This window comes from Etheostoma cragini, chromosome 2, assembly GCF_013103735.1.
Source record: "Etheostoma cragini isolate CJK2018 chromosome 2, CSU_Ecrag_1.0, whole genome shotgun sequence".
Taxonomy (NCBI): domain Eukaryota; kingdom Metazoa; phylum Chordata; class Actinopteri; order Perciformes; family Percidae; genus Etheostoma; species Etheostoma cragini.
In genome coordinates, this window is record NC_048408.1 from 6,446,299 (window position 1) to 6,459,571 (window position 13,273).

A 13,273-nucleotide genomic window follows, 5' to 3' on the forward strand; every position below is an offset into this window, starting at 1 on the left:
TTGTCTTCTGCCTCAAATGTAGAAGACAGTTTTAGAGATATATTTTTTTTTCTCACTTGTCCTGTATTTTGTCTTAATTATTGACAATTATGTGTAAACTATACAGGTAAAAAAATGGCACATCCGCTCATAAGTAGTTTGCGAACAGGAAAACGTAGTGCATCGTTTAATTCCTTACCTTTTTTCTGATGTTTGCCTCGGCCTTCAGCTCAGACCTCTCACAGCCGCAGCAGCAGCCGCGGCAGTCTGGATGAGGCACTGGCCCCTCAGCCCAGGTCAAAGGACTCCTCAGTCTCCTCAACAACAGCAGGCGGTGCCAAAACCAAACCGCTAGTGGACTACAATGTATACATGGCCTCCTTACTGCCAAAACAGGCGGTAGTCAGCCCTGCAGCTGCGAGCTCTGCTCTTCAGAGTCCTCAGAGCAGCCCTGGGGCTGAAAAGAAGGTAGCACACATACTCATCTTTTAGTCCCCTAGCTTTTTCTTCGATAGGTGAAAAAACTTTAACCTTATTGTGTTACAAGTGATTGCAACAACAAGCTGATATTGTGGCCTATCCTCAGGAATATTTACATGGGTAGAATACGTTGTGTTATAGGCGGTTACATGTTTTAGAATCTTGTATAGAAGATATGAGATTCCTATTCTTTTCTCCTAATATGGTTTAGTTTTGTTAATTTGCCTGCTGTGTTTTAAGCTTCAGAGCACCAGTTCATCGCAGGTGACGCCCAGGGAGGTTGAGGAGGAGGAGGAGGAGAAGAAAAAGAAGGAGGATTCCGTTGCCTGGGTGAATGCAGCTCTGGGCCGGGTCTGCTGGGACTTCCTGACCGAGCCGTATTGGGCTGAACTGGTCTCCAAGAAGATTCAAATGAAGCTCAGTAAAATACGGGTGAGTGGAACAAGGCCCCAAATCCCCTTTCACTCTAAAAGGGATTCAAATTTAAACAGCCCGAAAAGAATAAAAAGTTCAAGTAAAGAGTCCTTTTGAGTCATGCTCACCTTCCTGCTAAAAACGTGTGTCCGAGCCCACACAGGATACACACACAATTAAGCTCTTCAAATGTCTGTTTGTACCTTTGTGCAGCTCCACACTTAGGGAGAAACACCTCGTCCTTCACTTCTGTGCTCATCATCTCACTGTTTCTTGCTGATCCTGTTCCCCAGGCAAACCTATTTTGCTTCAACTGTACAATGTGTTTTGGTCTGCGTGACTGTCCACATGGCCTGTGGCAATAGCTGCAGGTTTTCTTAGAGTCTCAGCACAATTGTGGAAAGAGATTGAACACAGTTCTGACTGTAGAGACAGTTGATTTATAAGTTGTAGTGGAGGGCTGAGTGTGTCATCCATGCCTAAGTGTGTATGTGCATAAGTATATTTCTTTCATGATTCACGTATCTCTTTTTTTCTTCTTTTTTTTCAAGCTGGCATCCTATATACTAGGAAGGTGTATGGTTATGTACTACAGGTTTTTATTTCCAATTTGGTTGAATCCTAATCTACAAATGAATTCATGTATAGTGTGCTCAGCTCAGTTGTATGCTTTTTTTTTTTCAGTTACCTTACTTCATGAATGAGCTAACCCTGACAGAACTGGACATGGGCTCGGCCACTCCCAGAATCCTTGGGGCATCCAAACCCTCTATCGACTACAGAGGCAAGAGAGAAATCAATGTCAAACACACACACACACTCGCACTCAGTGGATTCTGTAAAGAGATACGGGCATGTCTGGCCAGTAACGCTAACTGTGTGGTAGATTGAGCTTTGTGCACTGTATTCTAGGAAGACTCCATTCATTGTGCAGACATTCCTCTCGACAGAGCATACATGAGTGCTTCTTATGTTTGAAAGCACAACACACCTACACAGTTTGTCTGCAGGTCAGTAAGCTATGTCAATATTGGAGATGAGAAAAAACTAGCTAGTTGTCTATCAGGATGTACTGTATTTCTGTATTTGCTTGGAAGCTTGCTCTTATTAAGCAGGTAAAGTTTCAGGTTTTTCCCCAGGAAACCTTTTAGTAATGGAGATCGACCGATATGGATTTTTTTAGTGCCGATACCAATTTACATTTTTTTTTACATCAGCCTTAACCGATGGCCGATACGGGCTGCCGATTTTCTTGGGCTATACTAATTTTGTCTCCCTCAATTTACATCATAAAAATGAGACAAAGTCTCGATTTAGAAAAGAGAAAAAGCGTGTGTGTGTGCTCTTACGGGATAACGTCGCCACTACTTTATCATATGACCAGTGTTCCTAACAGCTATGGATACGGATAGCCTACAACTTAGCTATTTGCAACTCCCTAAATACAGTGGCAAGCAGTGATCTAGAGAAGACATTCGCATTTTCCATTTAGACTCAAAAACTTGCTTAAGCACATATAGAGCAACGTGTTTACACTTTCAGTGTGTATGGCAATATTTCAACTAAGTCAAACAGTTAAAAGATGCTTGTCTTGAAGAGCAGGTTTTCAGCACTCTGCTAGTGGGGGAGGGGTGGTGCAGGGTTTGCACGTGAACTGCACTCCTTCATGAATATGATCAGATCCCTAAAGATGTTTATTCACGCAACAACATCCTTCTAACTAAAACGTTGTTTATTTAGTGTGGCGATGACATCATTTTTGCTTCATCACCACACAAAGAAAAATCGAAAGCTTTTGGATTTTCAGAAATTAAACAAAATAAAATAACAAAAATAACAAAGGATGTATTATGCAGAAAGATGAAAATGAAGGCCCATGGAGGGATTATTCAAAACTGCTAGCTAAATAATAGAAATCAATATTGACAGTCTCACTATTCGGTAACTTCTAATGATCACGAGGTAGTTAATTCTTGAAGCTTTAAGTTTTTAGTAGTTCTCTTTGTACTGTATATGTTAGTTAATTAGATCCATCTCCATCACTCTGCAGGGGGTAAACCACAGATGTAGAGTTGCATTTATTATATCTTTGCACATGGATTTGGTTGACTTATATTATTATATATTATAATGATCCACATTAGCTTATGCAGAACATCGGCTAACCTTCCTTGGGTCCACATTTGTAGTCTAGCTGTGTCAAACCAGCACACACAGGAGAAAGTGGCTAACCTTAGCTTGGCTGGAACTAGAAAAACAAAGACCTCTTCAATGGAATACACAGTGGTGAAAACAAAGGGCAAATAAAGAAAGGTACTGATTTATACTACTGTAGCTTGACAGATTGCAAATTGGTAACTTTGTCTACACTTGCCTCTGTAGGTCTCCAATCCAAACCAGTTTGCTTTCACTTACCCAGAGTGCAATCTTTCCAAAATTCAAAATCATTAGCAGTACAAGTAGTAGTGTGAAATGTCAAATGGGGTGAATAAGTTTTGCAATCTACTGCATGAATACCCAATGTAGATAGAAGTGGCATTGTGTCTCATGACTGGCCACTGCTTTCGTTCTTTCTCTTGTCCTCCTGCTGGGACTACTGTGGCTGTCTGGATGACTGCTCTCCATCCTAAACCTCTGTTGAAAACAACGCTGGCCAGACTGAGAGGCTGAAAATATTAACCATCAGACATCGCTATCAAATCAAATAAGAATGCTATAATAAAATATAACACAGCACCGTCATCTTGTTCTAATTCATTGCTTTTAGTAAGGCTTTTATGGAAACCTGAATCAGGACATTAAGCAACTTTCCGTCCATTTTTCAAATACTAGAAATAATAATCCGTTGATTAAGAGTAAAAAACGTTTTATAATTGGAGCAATGGTAAAGCCAAGAACAGCCCCAATAAGAGAGCAGTAGTAAAACCATAGCCAATAATCGCTTCATTAACTAAGCACAGGCACCCTGGGGCGTAGCATACGCTTGCACCCACTCAGCTTGTCAGGCAGCGGTCCCCTCGAGGTTAGGGAGATGCGCTTGTTACTTGTAGGCTCTTAGCTGGCTAAATGAAGTAAAAACCCATTCCCTGCTCTCCAGCTGCTGCCAGACGGGCTGACTGACACGTCAGTAGGGTGTTGTTGTTTACTTGGCAATTGCACGTGTTACCAAAGACATGTGTGCTTGATTTTAATATGAGTAAATCTCCTATACCAAAGTTGTTATGTATTATAGATCCTGGAAAACACTTCATAATTGAAGGCGTTTCATACAGAATAGAATTTGATTGGTTAGTGAGGTCTTAGCTGAATACAATCAGATCTGTCAGGCTGTAAGCACCTTAGCAGGTCTTCTGGTTATCTGTGGATCGGATAAGTCGAGGTTTAGCTGTGTGAGGGGCCGAGCATTTGCCTCCTGCAATTGCACAACTATGTTGGCTCAAGTATCGTGGAAGATTTCAGCTGACTTTGTTCTAGTTTATGTCATTTTAGACCCACATCAGCATTGAACATTCCATCTCTTTGTATCCCATTGCTTCTCTCATTCTCCTGTTCATTCAGTGACAGATCTGTCTCTTAATCTGTGTCATATGTACAGTCTCCAACCTTTTCTCTTCCTCTTGCATTCCCTTTCAGTTCATCTTCCTCTTTTTGTCCTTACTCATACGTCTGTGTCCGTGTCGCTCTTCCTCTGCCACCATTTTGTCGATATGTCTAGGTCGTCAGCTTTAATTGCACTTTCATTTGGAAATATGTTTCCAAATGTTTTGATTACTTTCTAACCAATTGCAAGTGAATTGATCCAGATAGCCCACTGTTCATCTAAAATAGCGCTTCATTTTTGGACATATTTGTTGGAAGTGAAATGAAGCAGGAAAGAGGTACATGCTCCAAAGCAAAGACTAAAGATAAAATAAGGTGTTTTGCTTTACTGAGCCTTGAGTCAGTTTTCTACGGTTTATACTGTTCTTCTTTGGAGAAAGTGAATAAATTTGTTTCTCTTTTCGGCTGTGTGTTTCCACAGTCAACAGCCTTTTACCATGAACTGGTAGTATGACAACTTTAAGTGGAAACGGTCAGTTTAGTTCCCCTTTTGAGGCTGTGTCCTTTTGGCGTCCCAAGTTCTGCCGTCTGACCCGGCTCCTTCCTGGAACAAACCACCACAAAAAAAGTGCAGTAGATCGATAAACCTTCAGCTGTGGATGTGCACATAACTAACAAAGGAGTTTGTTGTACGCTTGTATGTGTCCATTCACATTTGTGTTTGAACACACTCTTCTTCATGCTCATCAGTTTCTGTAATGTCCATTACTGGATGCACACAAGCAATCCCCCCTGCAATAATGATGGCGTTTCTTCCCAGCATGTGCAACACGGACTCTAAACTTCTCGACATATGGCTTCACCCCAATTAGGGAAGCACTGCCCTGTGTACAGCAGCTTGCACTGATGCTTTTCTATTCTCTCCTCAAACTAACAAACCTCAGTGCCCTACGTAAACCCATACACACCCATACACAGCCAGACAGACTTTTTATTCGCCACGACCCCAGGACAGGTGGGTAAAGCAAAGCCCACGGGGTTCAGCAGACCCTGTTCACCCCGTGTCTGTCTAACTGCCTGTCTGTTTTTACTTTGGGTTGTTTCAAACATGTGACTTTCATTTCTTCTCCACTTGTTTCTGTCTGACTCGCTCTCACTTTGATTGTTTTTCTCTCTGACACACCAGACTTATGGCATTATCACATCGTTTAGCACAACCAGCTGGTACCACAAAAGAGCCGTGGGGAGAGTCTTATCCACTCGGTTTAATTGCCGTTTTTCCTCGTGTTTTTGCTTTCCAGTAGCACATTTCTAGATCCTATCTGAACAACATTTTTACTTTTTCCATTCATGGACCTGGGTCATGTATACTGATATCAGGAAAGCTATGTAATTTGATTATAAGGACTGCAGTAGCTGTGCACTAAACGTCACATCATGTGTTTGTACACATTTTATGGACTTTTACAATGCATATTATGTGCAGATGTGGCGTAGTTGCAACAAAGTGCAATGTGTTTTGGTTTAGAATCTCTTTAATGGGTGTCATCCTCTGACTCATTCACTCCTCACTTCATTGAACTTCTCTTCATCATCTGTCGTTCTTTGCTGCCTCCCAGTGGTGTAAAGAGAAACCCCACCCAAGGTCATGGCTAGCTGTGGCTCTTTGTACACAAGAACACGTGATCCTGTGTTGTGGGGGGAGAGAGAGAAAAAAGAAAAGCAGAACAGAGTGCACATTTTGAGGAATTTGTATAATCCAGATTACAGCAGGTTTGGTAGAGCAGAGGTTAAAGCTTTAGAGAGAGGGCCCTGTTTATGCAGCCATTCTGTTGGAGTCCCCGCTTCTGTGATGCTTGGGTAAAAAGTTGTGCCTCAGAAATGGCAAAGGAGGAATGTTCGAGGTGGGAAAACAAAGGAGTGAGAGAAAGATGGAGAGATTTAACATGCAAGGAGAAGGGCTGGGCCTGAGGTGACTGAGACTGGTCTTAAAACTCTTAGCCACCTTAATTGAACTCTGCTTTATTCGGGTATCACTCATAGACAGGGTTGGACAATGCAATATTTAAGACATAGCTATTTGTCAACCTTATACACACCAATGTATCATAGCTGAGCCTGCATATAGACATGATAGAGACAGTAGATGAGTGACATGACAGTAGATACATCTGTGTTGCTGCATATTAAGCCCCTTTCCCCAAATGTTTACAGTTTCACTTCTTTCATTTTGTCTCGGATCATCATTTCTAACAACAACAACTGTGTGTCTTTCAGGTCTGTGGTTTGACCTAGAGATTTCCTACAGTGGTTCCTTTCTGATGACCCTGGAAACCAAGATGAACCTCATTCGCCTGGGCAAGGAGGGCGAAAGCGTCCGCGATGGGGAAATTGGCAAAGATGGGTGAGACCCTCAAATACAAATTTTAGAAAAGCCTCAAGATGTTTTTCGGTTGCATTAGTTGCCCTTTTCACCCTCTTCTTGACACCAAAAAGTAGATGTGTCTCTGTCAGGTGTCTGCTACATTCTGTCTGGCTCTCACTCAGTATTGTATGTCTTTGCTGTCATTTTTTTCTTTTCTCTGCTATTCCTTCTTTACCTTCTGGATTCCACCTTTATGCGGCTGTTAATCGGATGTGTTTCTTCTCTTGGTGAGTGCTGCTTTCCACAACGATCCCTTCTGTTCAACTCTCACTCTCTACTTTTGTACGTCTGTAGTTTGGGGTTGTCTCATTTCGTTACCACCCAGTATTCATTTCTTAGTCCGTGTAGTGCCTTCATCTGTGTTCCAGGCTGTTGACAACCCCCAAACCCATTCTCAGCAATGAAGAGGAACAGAATATGTTAGTGTATGTCAGGATAAAAGACCAAGATGCACCAATGAAACTTTGTCCCCTGCTACCTATTTATCGTAATGGATTGGTGCATCCATAAAATACTGTGTTCATTTACAGTATGTACTGCAGGGCTAGATTGATTACCAGTAAATGAAAGGTAAAAAAAAATGCATACATGCTTTGCCAGTACTCATGAAACTAGATTCAGTTTCACATGAAATTACATCTGAAAGTGTAAAACGGTAACGCTACAAAAGACATACTGACCGCAAGGGCTCGGTAGCTGTACTCAATCCCTTTTAGCTTCTGTTATTATCAAAACTTCTCTAGTTAAACCATGCCAGCATTAAATACTTGTTGTACGCAGATTTACTGATCCAGATCGATTTAATGCGACATGTGATTGGCCCACTGCAGCTCATGTCACCTTCTGAGTGTTTCCATGCCTCATTTGTTCATTGAGTCATTGTTACAGTACAATCGAGGTGCAAAGCACAAAGAAATGTACATGTGTTAGTGCATGCATGCGGGTGTGTGTTCTTACCCTAATCCCTTTGTGTTGTTAATGCGTTTCCAGATACAGGCCGCGGACATACTGCCTGGCTGATAGTGATGAAGAGTCTTCCAGCGCAGGCTCGTCAGATGAGGAAGACTCCTCAGAGCTCTCAAATGACTCAGCTGGAGCAGAAGGGTGAGAATGAGTTAATATGCATTCTCTTTGCTCACTTAATCCATTTCCATAATCACAGGGTTATATTATATTGATTTAAGAAAACAATTGAGAGAAAAGCTTTCTTGTTATTAACTTTGAAACAGACCTTCTAGTGGGTAAGATGATGGTCCCAGTGAAGATGAAGCACTGACCTAAAATAGTTTTATTGTAATTGAGACAGAAGACATAACTGTCCGCCAACAATATGTTTGCAGGCATGACTAGGAACATTACACAATATCATAAATCAAAAACATGTTATCATTAGATCACAGGGAAGTACAGCTATGCTAAATTTAGTATGTGACTAACTCCTAACCTTTGTATTGAATGCAGTTTGGTCGGAGGCCACAAACCCAGCAAGATCATGCGCTTTGTGGACAAGATCACCAAGTCCAAATACTTCCAGAAGGCCACAGAGACCGAGTTCATCAAGAAGAAGATGGAGGAAGTGTCCAACACACCCCTTCTGCTTACAGTGGAGGTGCAGGAACTCCAGGGAATGCTTGCTGTCAACATACCCCCTCCACCCACGGACAGGATATGGTACGTGAAGGGAGTGGTGTTGTTTTGGTTTGTTTTTCTACTACGTAATTATTGGAATTTGTGCAGAGTGAATTACCATGTCAGTCAGAGTGACAAAAAAAATCTAATCTTCCTCAGAGATGGCTCTCAGATGAGTCTTAATTAACCAATGTCCTCCCTTGTGTCAACAGTCACTAAGTCACATACCCTTCTTCTCATTACTTACATCCTCAAATCCTTTCCTCGTCTCGTCTTTTAGTCGGGGCAACAGGAATTTAAAAGAACGAGACATCCGTGCTTTGGAACGGTCATTTTGAGGCAACGTCAATTAAATATGACGTGGCCCAGCTGCCGTGGTGTTTGTAGATTCCAGCTGTGTGTCACACCAATTTTGAGAGTCGCGGGTTCCAAAAAGACTTCCGCAAAACATAGACCTGTGTGCATCCTCGTCACAGCTGCTCCGGCTAGCCTTGTCTCGCCTCAGGATTTAGATATTGAAACGTGATTCAAGATAGCGCTGGGATGGTGGAGAGAATAGGAAGAGAAACAAAGTAGACATGAGAAGAGCCCATCCTTTTTTTTTTCTGAATAGTGGATCATTTTAATGTGGGATAGGATATCTGTACATGGAACAACTGAAATGCATTCTACCCTGCAACTGCACGTTTTATTGTTGCATTAATAGAACTTTTGGCGGCAGACATTTTGACTTGTAGCAAGAAAAGCACAGGTGAAACAAATTTAATTAACGATGACTCGGTTGGATTAAGTGTCCCAGTAAGCCATGACAGTGATTGGTGAAACTTGTGCTTTTCCAACTGGGACATGTCAAAAAATCCTTTACGAAAAAAGGCCCATTAGGTAAGCTGGGTCTTGTTTTGTGAATTGATTTAAAACTTTATTGAATAACAATCCGGAGGTGTTCAAAGTGATAAAAATGTTTCCATCTTGGTCCTTAAGATGGAAGATGAGGAACACCAAATGGACTAAAACATTGAGGACAAAGAGGAAAGGGGTCAACTAATAATAAAAACAAGTATAACCGATCAAAAACACATGAAAAAAAAGAACTAAATTCCAGACACACAGGCAGACACACAGACAATACAATATTCATAGTACTTCCTAGGATCTTTTGATTTTGTTTATGGTTTTGATAACCACTTTTATTGAAATTTTAAATGAAAGTAGGAGGTGCACAACACTTTAAGGTTGGAAGGTAAGACATTCCCTTCCCTATGACAGCTGCCAGGTATAGGAAAGAGAACTTCCTCAAACAGTTCTCAAAACGGCAGGGCTTGTAATCTATGGAACTCCCACTAGTGGAATAGCTGTGTGTATCACTAATTTTATTAATTAATTTATAATACATACATATTTGGGAGCCAGGTTATTTCTTATCTTATAAACTAATTGCAGTTTAAGTTGGGGAAACGCTCTCCTCCTCTCTGAGCCACCTAAGAATGGGGAAATGGTCTGGAAGAAGATGAGTTCTAGGATGGAGGTTAAGGATCACTGATCAGTTTATTTTGACCAATCTGTAGCTTGTCTTTGAGGCCTTTACTAGTGCCTGTGTACCAAGATGTACATGCATGGTAAAGATGGCATTGAACAAGAGTATCGGCCACGATTTTCAAGGTAGTGCTATCCAAGAGGCTTGATATTGTAGCCAGGAACTTTGTCCTCTGGCGTACCTTTTTGAGATGATTTCTTGGGCCATACACTCCCCTGATAGTTTGTTGTCCAGTGTACAGCCTAAGTAAGTGACCGCTTCCTTGGCTGTAATTTCAACATCGCCTACAACTACCTTAAACCCCATTTGACTTTTTCAGTTTAACGCTGGACCCAAAAAGAATCGACTGTTTTGCCAAGATGAAGAGACCGCTTGTTGTCTGTTAACCAATCCCTGAGGTCAAGGAGCTCTAAACTAAGCAACCTTTCCACCTCTGATTTCTCTTCATGAGAGACTAGAATAGCTGACTCGTCTACACGTACGAGAAAATCCCAGAGCTTTGAGTTTGTTTAAAAAAAAATCATACTGAACCATATCAAAGGTCTGTTAACACCATGCCACAAATCTTCCCCTTTACTATCTCTTTTCCTAATAAAGTCTGAAATATAAAGCAGACAGGTGTCAGTTGAATGGGCTTTTCTAAAGCTTGATTGAAAGTCAAATAAAAGGTTCTGCTATGCTAAATAACTGTCTATTTGCTCCTAAATGATCCTTTCAATGTTTGATATTGAATACAGGATAGTTATAGGGCGAAAATATAATATTTAGAAAATGGTTATTTTCAATGGATAAATGGATGGATAATGGGTGAATGAATGAATGGATAATGGGTGTTGTCCAGACCGCTAGCCTTTTGGAAGGATTCAGGCTTTTGAGTTTTTGTAATACCAGTAACATTATGGACCCATTAATATATAGGCATATTTTACCTTTCTTCAAAGTTGCCCACAATTTCCTTTTTCACCTCATCCGCCATTCGCTGTACCTTATTTCTAAGTATTTTAAATTCTTTAAAAAGAACAGGCAGTTTGGTTCTTTTAAACTCACTTCAAATTGTATTAAGTAAATGGCATTCAAGATATCATTATTTATCCAAGGCTGAGATCTTCGTTTAATCCTGGCCTCTTTTAATGGGGCTATTTTTTCAAGTATTTCCAAGAAGATAAACTGAAAGCAATCCCATGCTGTTTCAACATCACATATGTTGGTAATTTCCACCCTCTTAATATTATTTTTAGGTATGTCCTGATATTATTGAGTATGTCTCCGGGACTCTGGAATAGAACATCGTGCTATTAGTAACACTGTGCTTCGCCTGTCAAGTCAAAATATGTGTTTATTTGTCAACTAGTGTTTGGAATGAAATCATGATCTGTTTGGAACTCTTCTGTTGTAGGTATGGCTTTAGGAAGCCGCCTCACCTGGAACTGAAGGCTCGGCCCAAACTGGGAGAACGAGTCGTCACCCTTGCTCACGTTACGGACTGGATAGAGAAAAAACTGGACCAGGAATTCCAGGTATTGAATAATGCTACATTTGATTTGTATTAGGCTCTGACACAGAGGTCGTTTTTTTTTTTTAATGGACAGACATGAGAAATAAACAGACACAATTTTTTTGTTCACCAGTTGTGGTTCAAACTCCAACACAGTACATGTGTCAGGAATATTAAAAAGAAATGATAGACAAGACCACTGACTGTCCATCCATCCTTCTCTCTCCTCTTTTAGAAAGTCTTTGTAATGCCAAACATGGACGACATATGGCTGACTGTCATGCACTCTGCCATGGACCCACGCACAGCCGGCGGACCCTTGGTTGGCCCCGCAGTGGACCCAGAGCCTCCCCAGCCAGGGAAGGATGGTCCCAGCCAGCCATGAAGATTGTTTACAGTATTTCTTAGAGCTTATGAAGTTTCAACTGGAACTGGAGCCAAAGTGGATAGGTTAGACACTAATATGAATCCAGTGCCCTAGTGAGTGGGCCTCTCACTTGCCATGGAGGAAACCTTATGAATCTTAAAGGAATAAGGTGGATTCGACCAAGGAAACACTAAAAGCAAACTGTCGCTTGCTGCTCTGTTCAGTAGTATTTATTGTGCCAGAGGAAAAGGTGATCGATGAAGGATTTATAAAACTATAAGAACCTATTGAATAGGGACTGATATGTGAAGAGAGTCATAGTTGGCTCAGAATTTTGGTTGGTTTAAGTTAATAAGGGCGGTATATCAGGATACATAAGTATAGAATGTCCTATGAACACATTGGGAAAGCATTCACCACATACCTTACAGCCTCCAGGTGACACGTTTCTGCTGAGTCTAGAGAGTGAGATGGTAGCCCCTAGATTGTAGCAATGCAGTAATTGGAGTTTTACAACATATGTTTCAATATAATTGTAAATTATACGTGTACTATGGAGTTGGCATCTTCATTGTTGATAGTGAACAAATGGTGAGCAAAAAGTATACTGAAAAAGCTCAGATACTTGATTTATATACCTTATGAAACCCTGAACTGCTCCCTTCGTTTGCAAAGTCCCCATTTTTACGCCAATGATGCCCGCAAGCGTGTCTGTGTGGAAATAATGCTCAAGAGTAAACACACATTACCTAGGAAAAGTGTCCGTACGTAAATTCCATGCTAATGACAAATACTCAAACCCCAGAAGTGCAATGATTGAAGGTGAACTATAGTATGATCTTGTATAGATAATATATAAAAGTTCATGTCTAATGAGAAGTATGAGACCTCTAACGTGTCTATTGAATGTATGTGTGGATAGTTTTTGTTATTGTATGACAAGAGTTTTTACCCAGTCACATTTTGACTGTTGTATGGAAATTTTTGCACAAATAGCAAGTTTTCTTTTTGTTTTCTTATGATAAACACTATCTCATCTTACATACTTTTTTCCAGGTGTCATTCAATCGTATGGAGTACCAGATGCTGTATTTATCTATACATCATTTCTACTTAATTGTGTTAATGTTGATGGTGGTGATGATATTGTTGGAAGTTAATTTAAATGGCCCAACTTTGATATGTGACAGTGCTTTAAAATACTCTACCCGCCATACTGTATGTACAACAATTAGATGAAGTAAAGATATGTACTGTATAGTGAAGCATCTATTGCCAAGAATGTATAGCCTATCAACAGGTTTCTTTTCTGAAAATACCCATTAAACGTGTCATATTTCTAATTAAACCAAAGTCCTTTGATTAGGCCTTTAGTGCCAGATCTCTCTCTGCTCAAAGGTACACATCCTG

General features: G+C 40.7%; 1 protein-coding gene and 1 long non-coding RNA gene across 3 annotated transcripts in view; one reads left to right on the forward strand and one right to left on the reverse strand.

The window, feature by feature from the left end:
* Positions 1-12,134, forward strand: part of LOC117954780 (testis-expressed protein 2-like) — a 32,129-nt gene extending 19,995 nt beyond the window's left edge. The window contains exons 6-13 of one of the 2 annotated variants that reach the window (XM_034888774.1): positions 209-447; positions 700-891; positions 1,558-1,657; positions 6,691-6,817; positions 7,829-7,942; positions 8,300-8,509; positions 11,398-11,518; positions 11,732-12,134. In XM_034888774.1, the coding sequence (XP_034744665.1) occupies positions 209-447; positions 700-891; positions 1,558-1,657; positions 6,691-6,817; positions 7,829-7,942; positions 8,300-8,509; positions 11,398-11,518; positions 11,732-11,881 (1,253 nt within the window). In that variant the 3' untranslated portion in view covers positions 11,882-12,134. The remainder of the gene's footprint in view (positions 1-208; positions 448-699; positions 892-1,557; positions 1,658-6,690; positions 6,818-7,828; positions 7,943-8,299; positions 8,510-11,397; positions 11,519-11,731) is intronic. The other variant, XM_034888782.1, reaches the window with a different exon arrangement.
* The window catches only part of LOC117955060, an 18,608-nt gene continuing 5,335 nt past the window's right edge, over positions 1-13,273 (reverse strand). Inside the window, exons 2-4 of the long non-coding RNA XR_004658948.1 lie at positions 8,112-8,115; positions 2,581-2,586; positions 1-11 (exon numbers count right to left, since the gene is read on the reverse strand). This is a non-coding gene — a long non-coding RNA (uncharacterized LOC117955060). The remainder of the gene's footprint in view (positions 12-2,580; positions 2,587-8,111; positions 8,116-13,273) is intronic.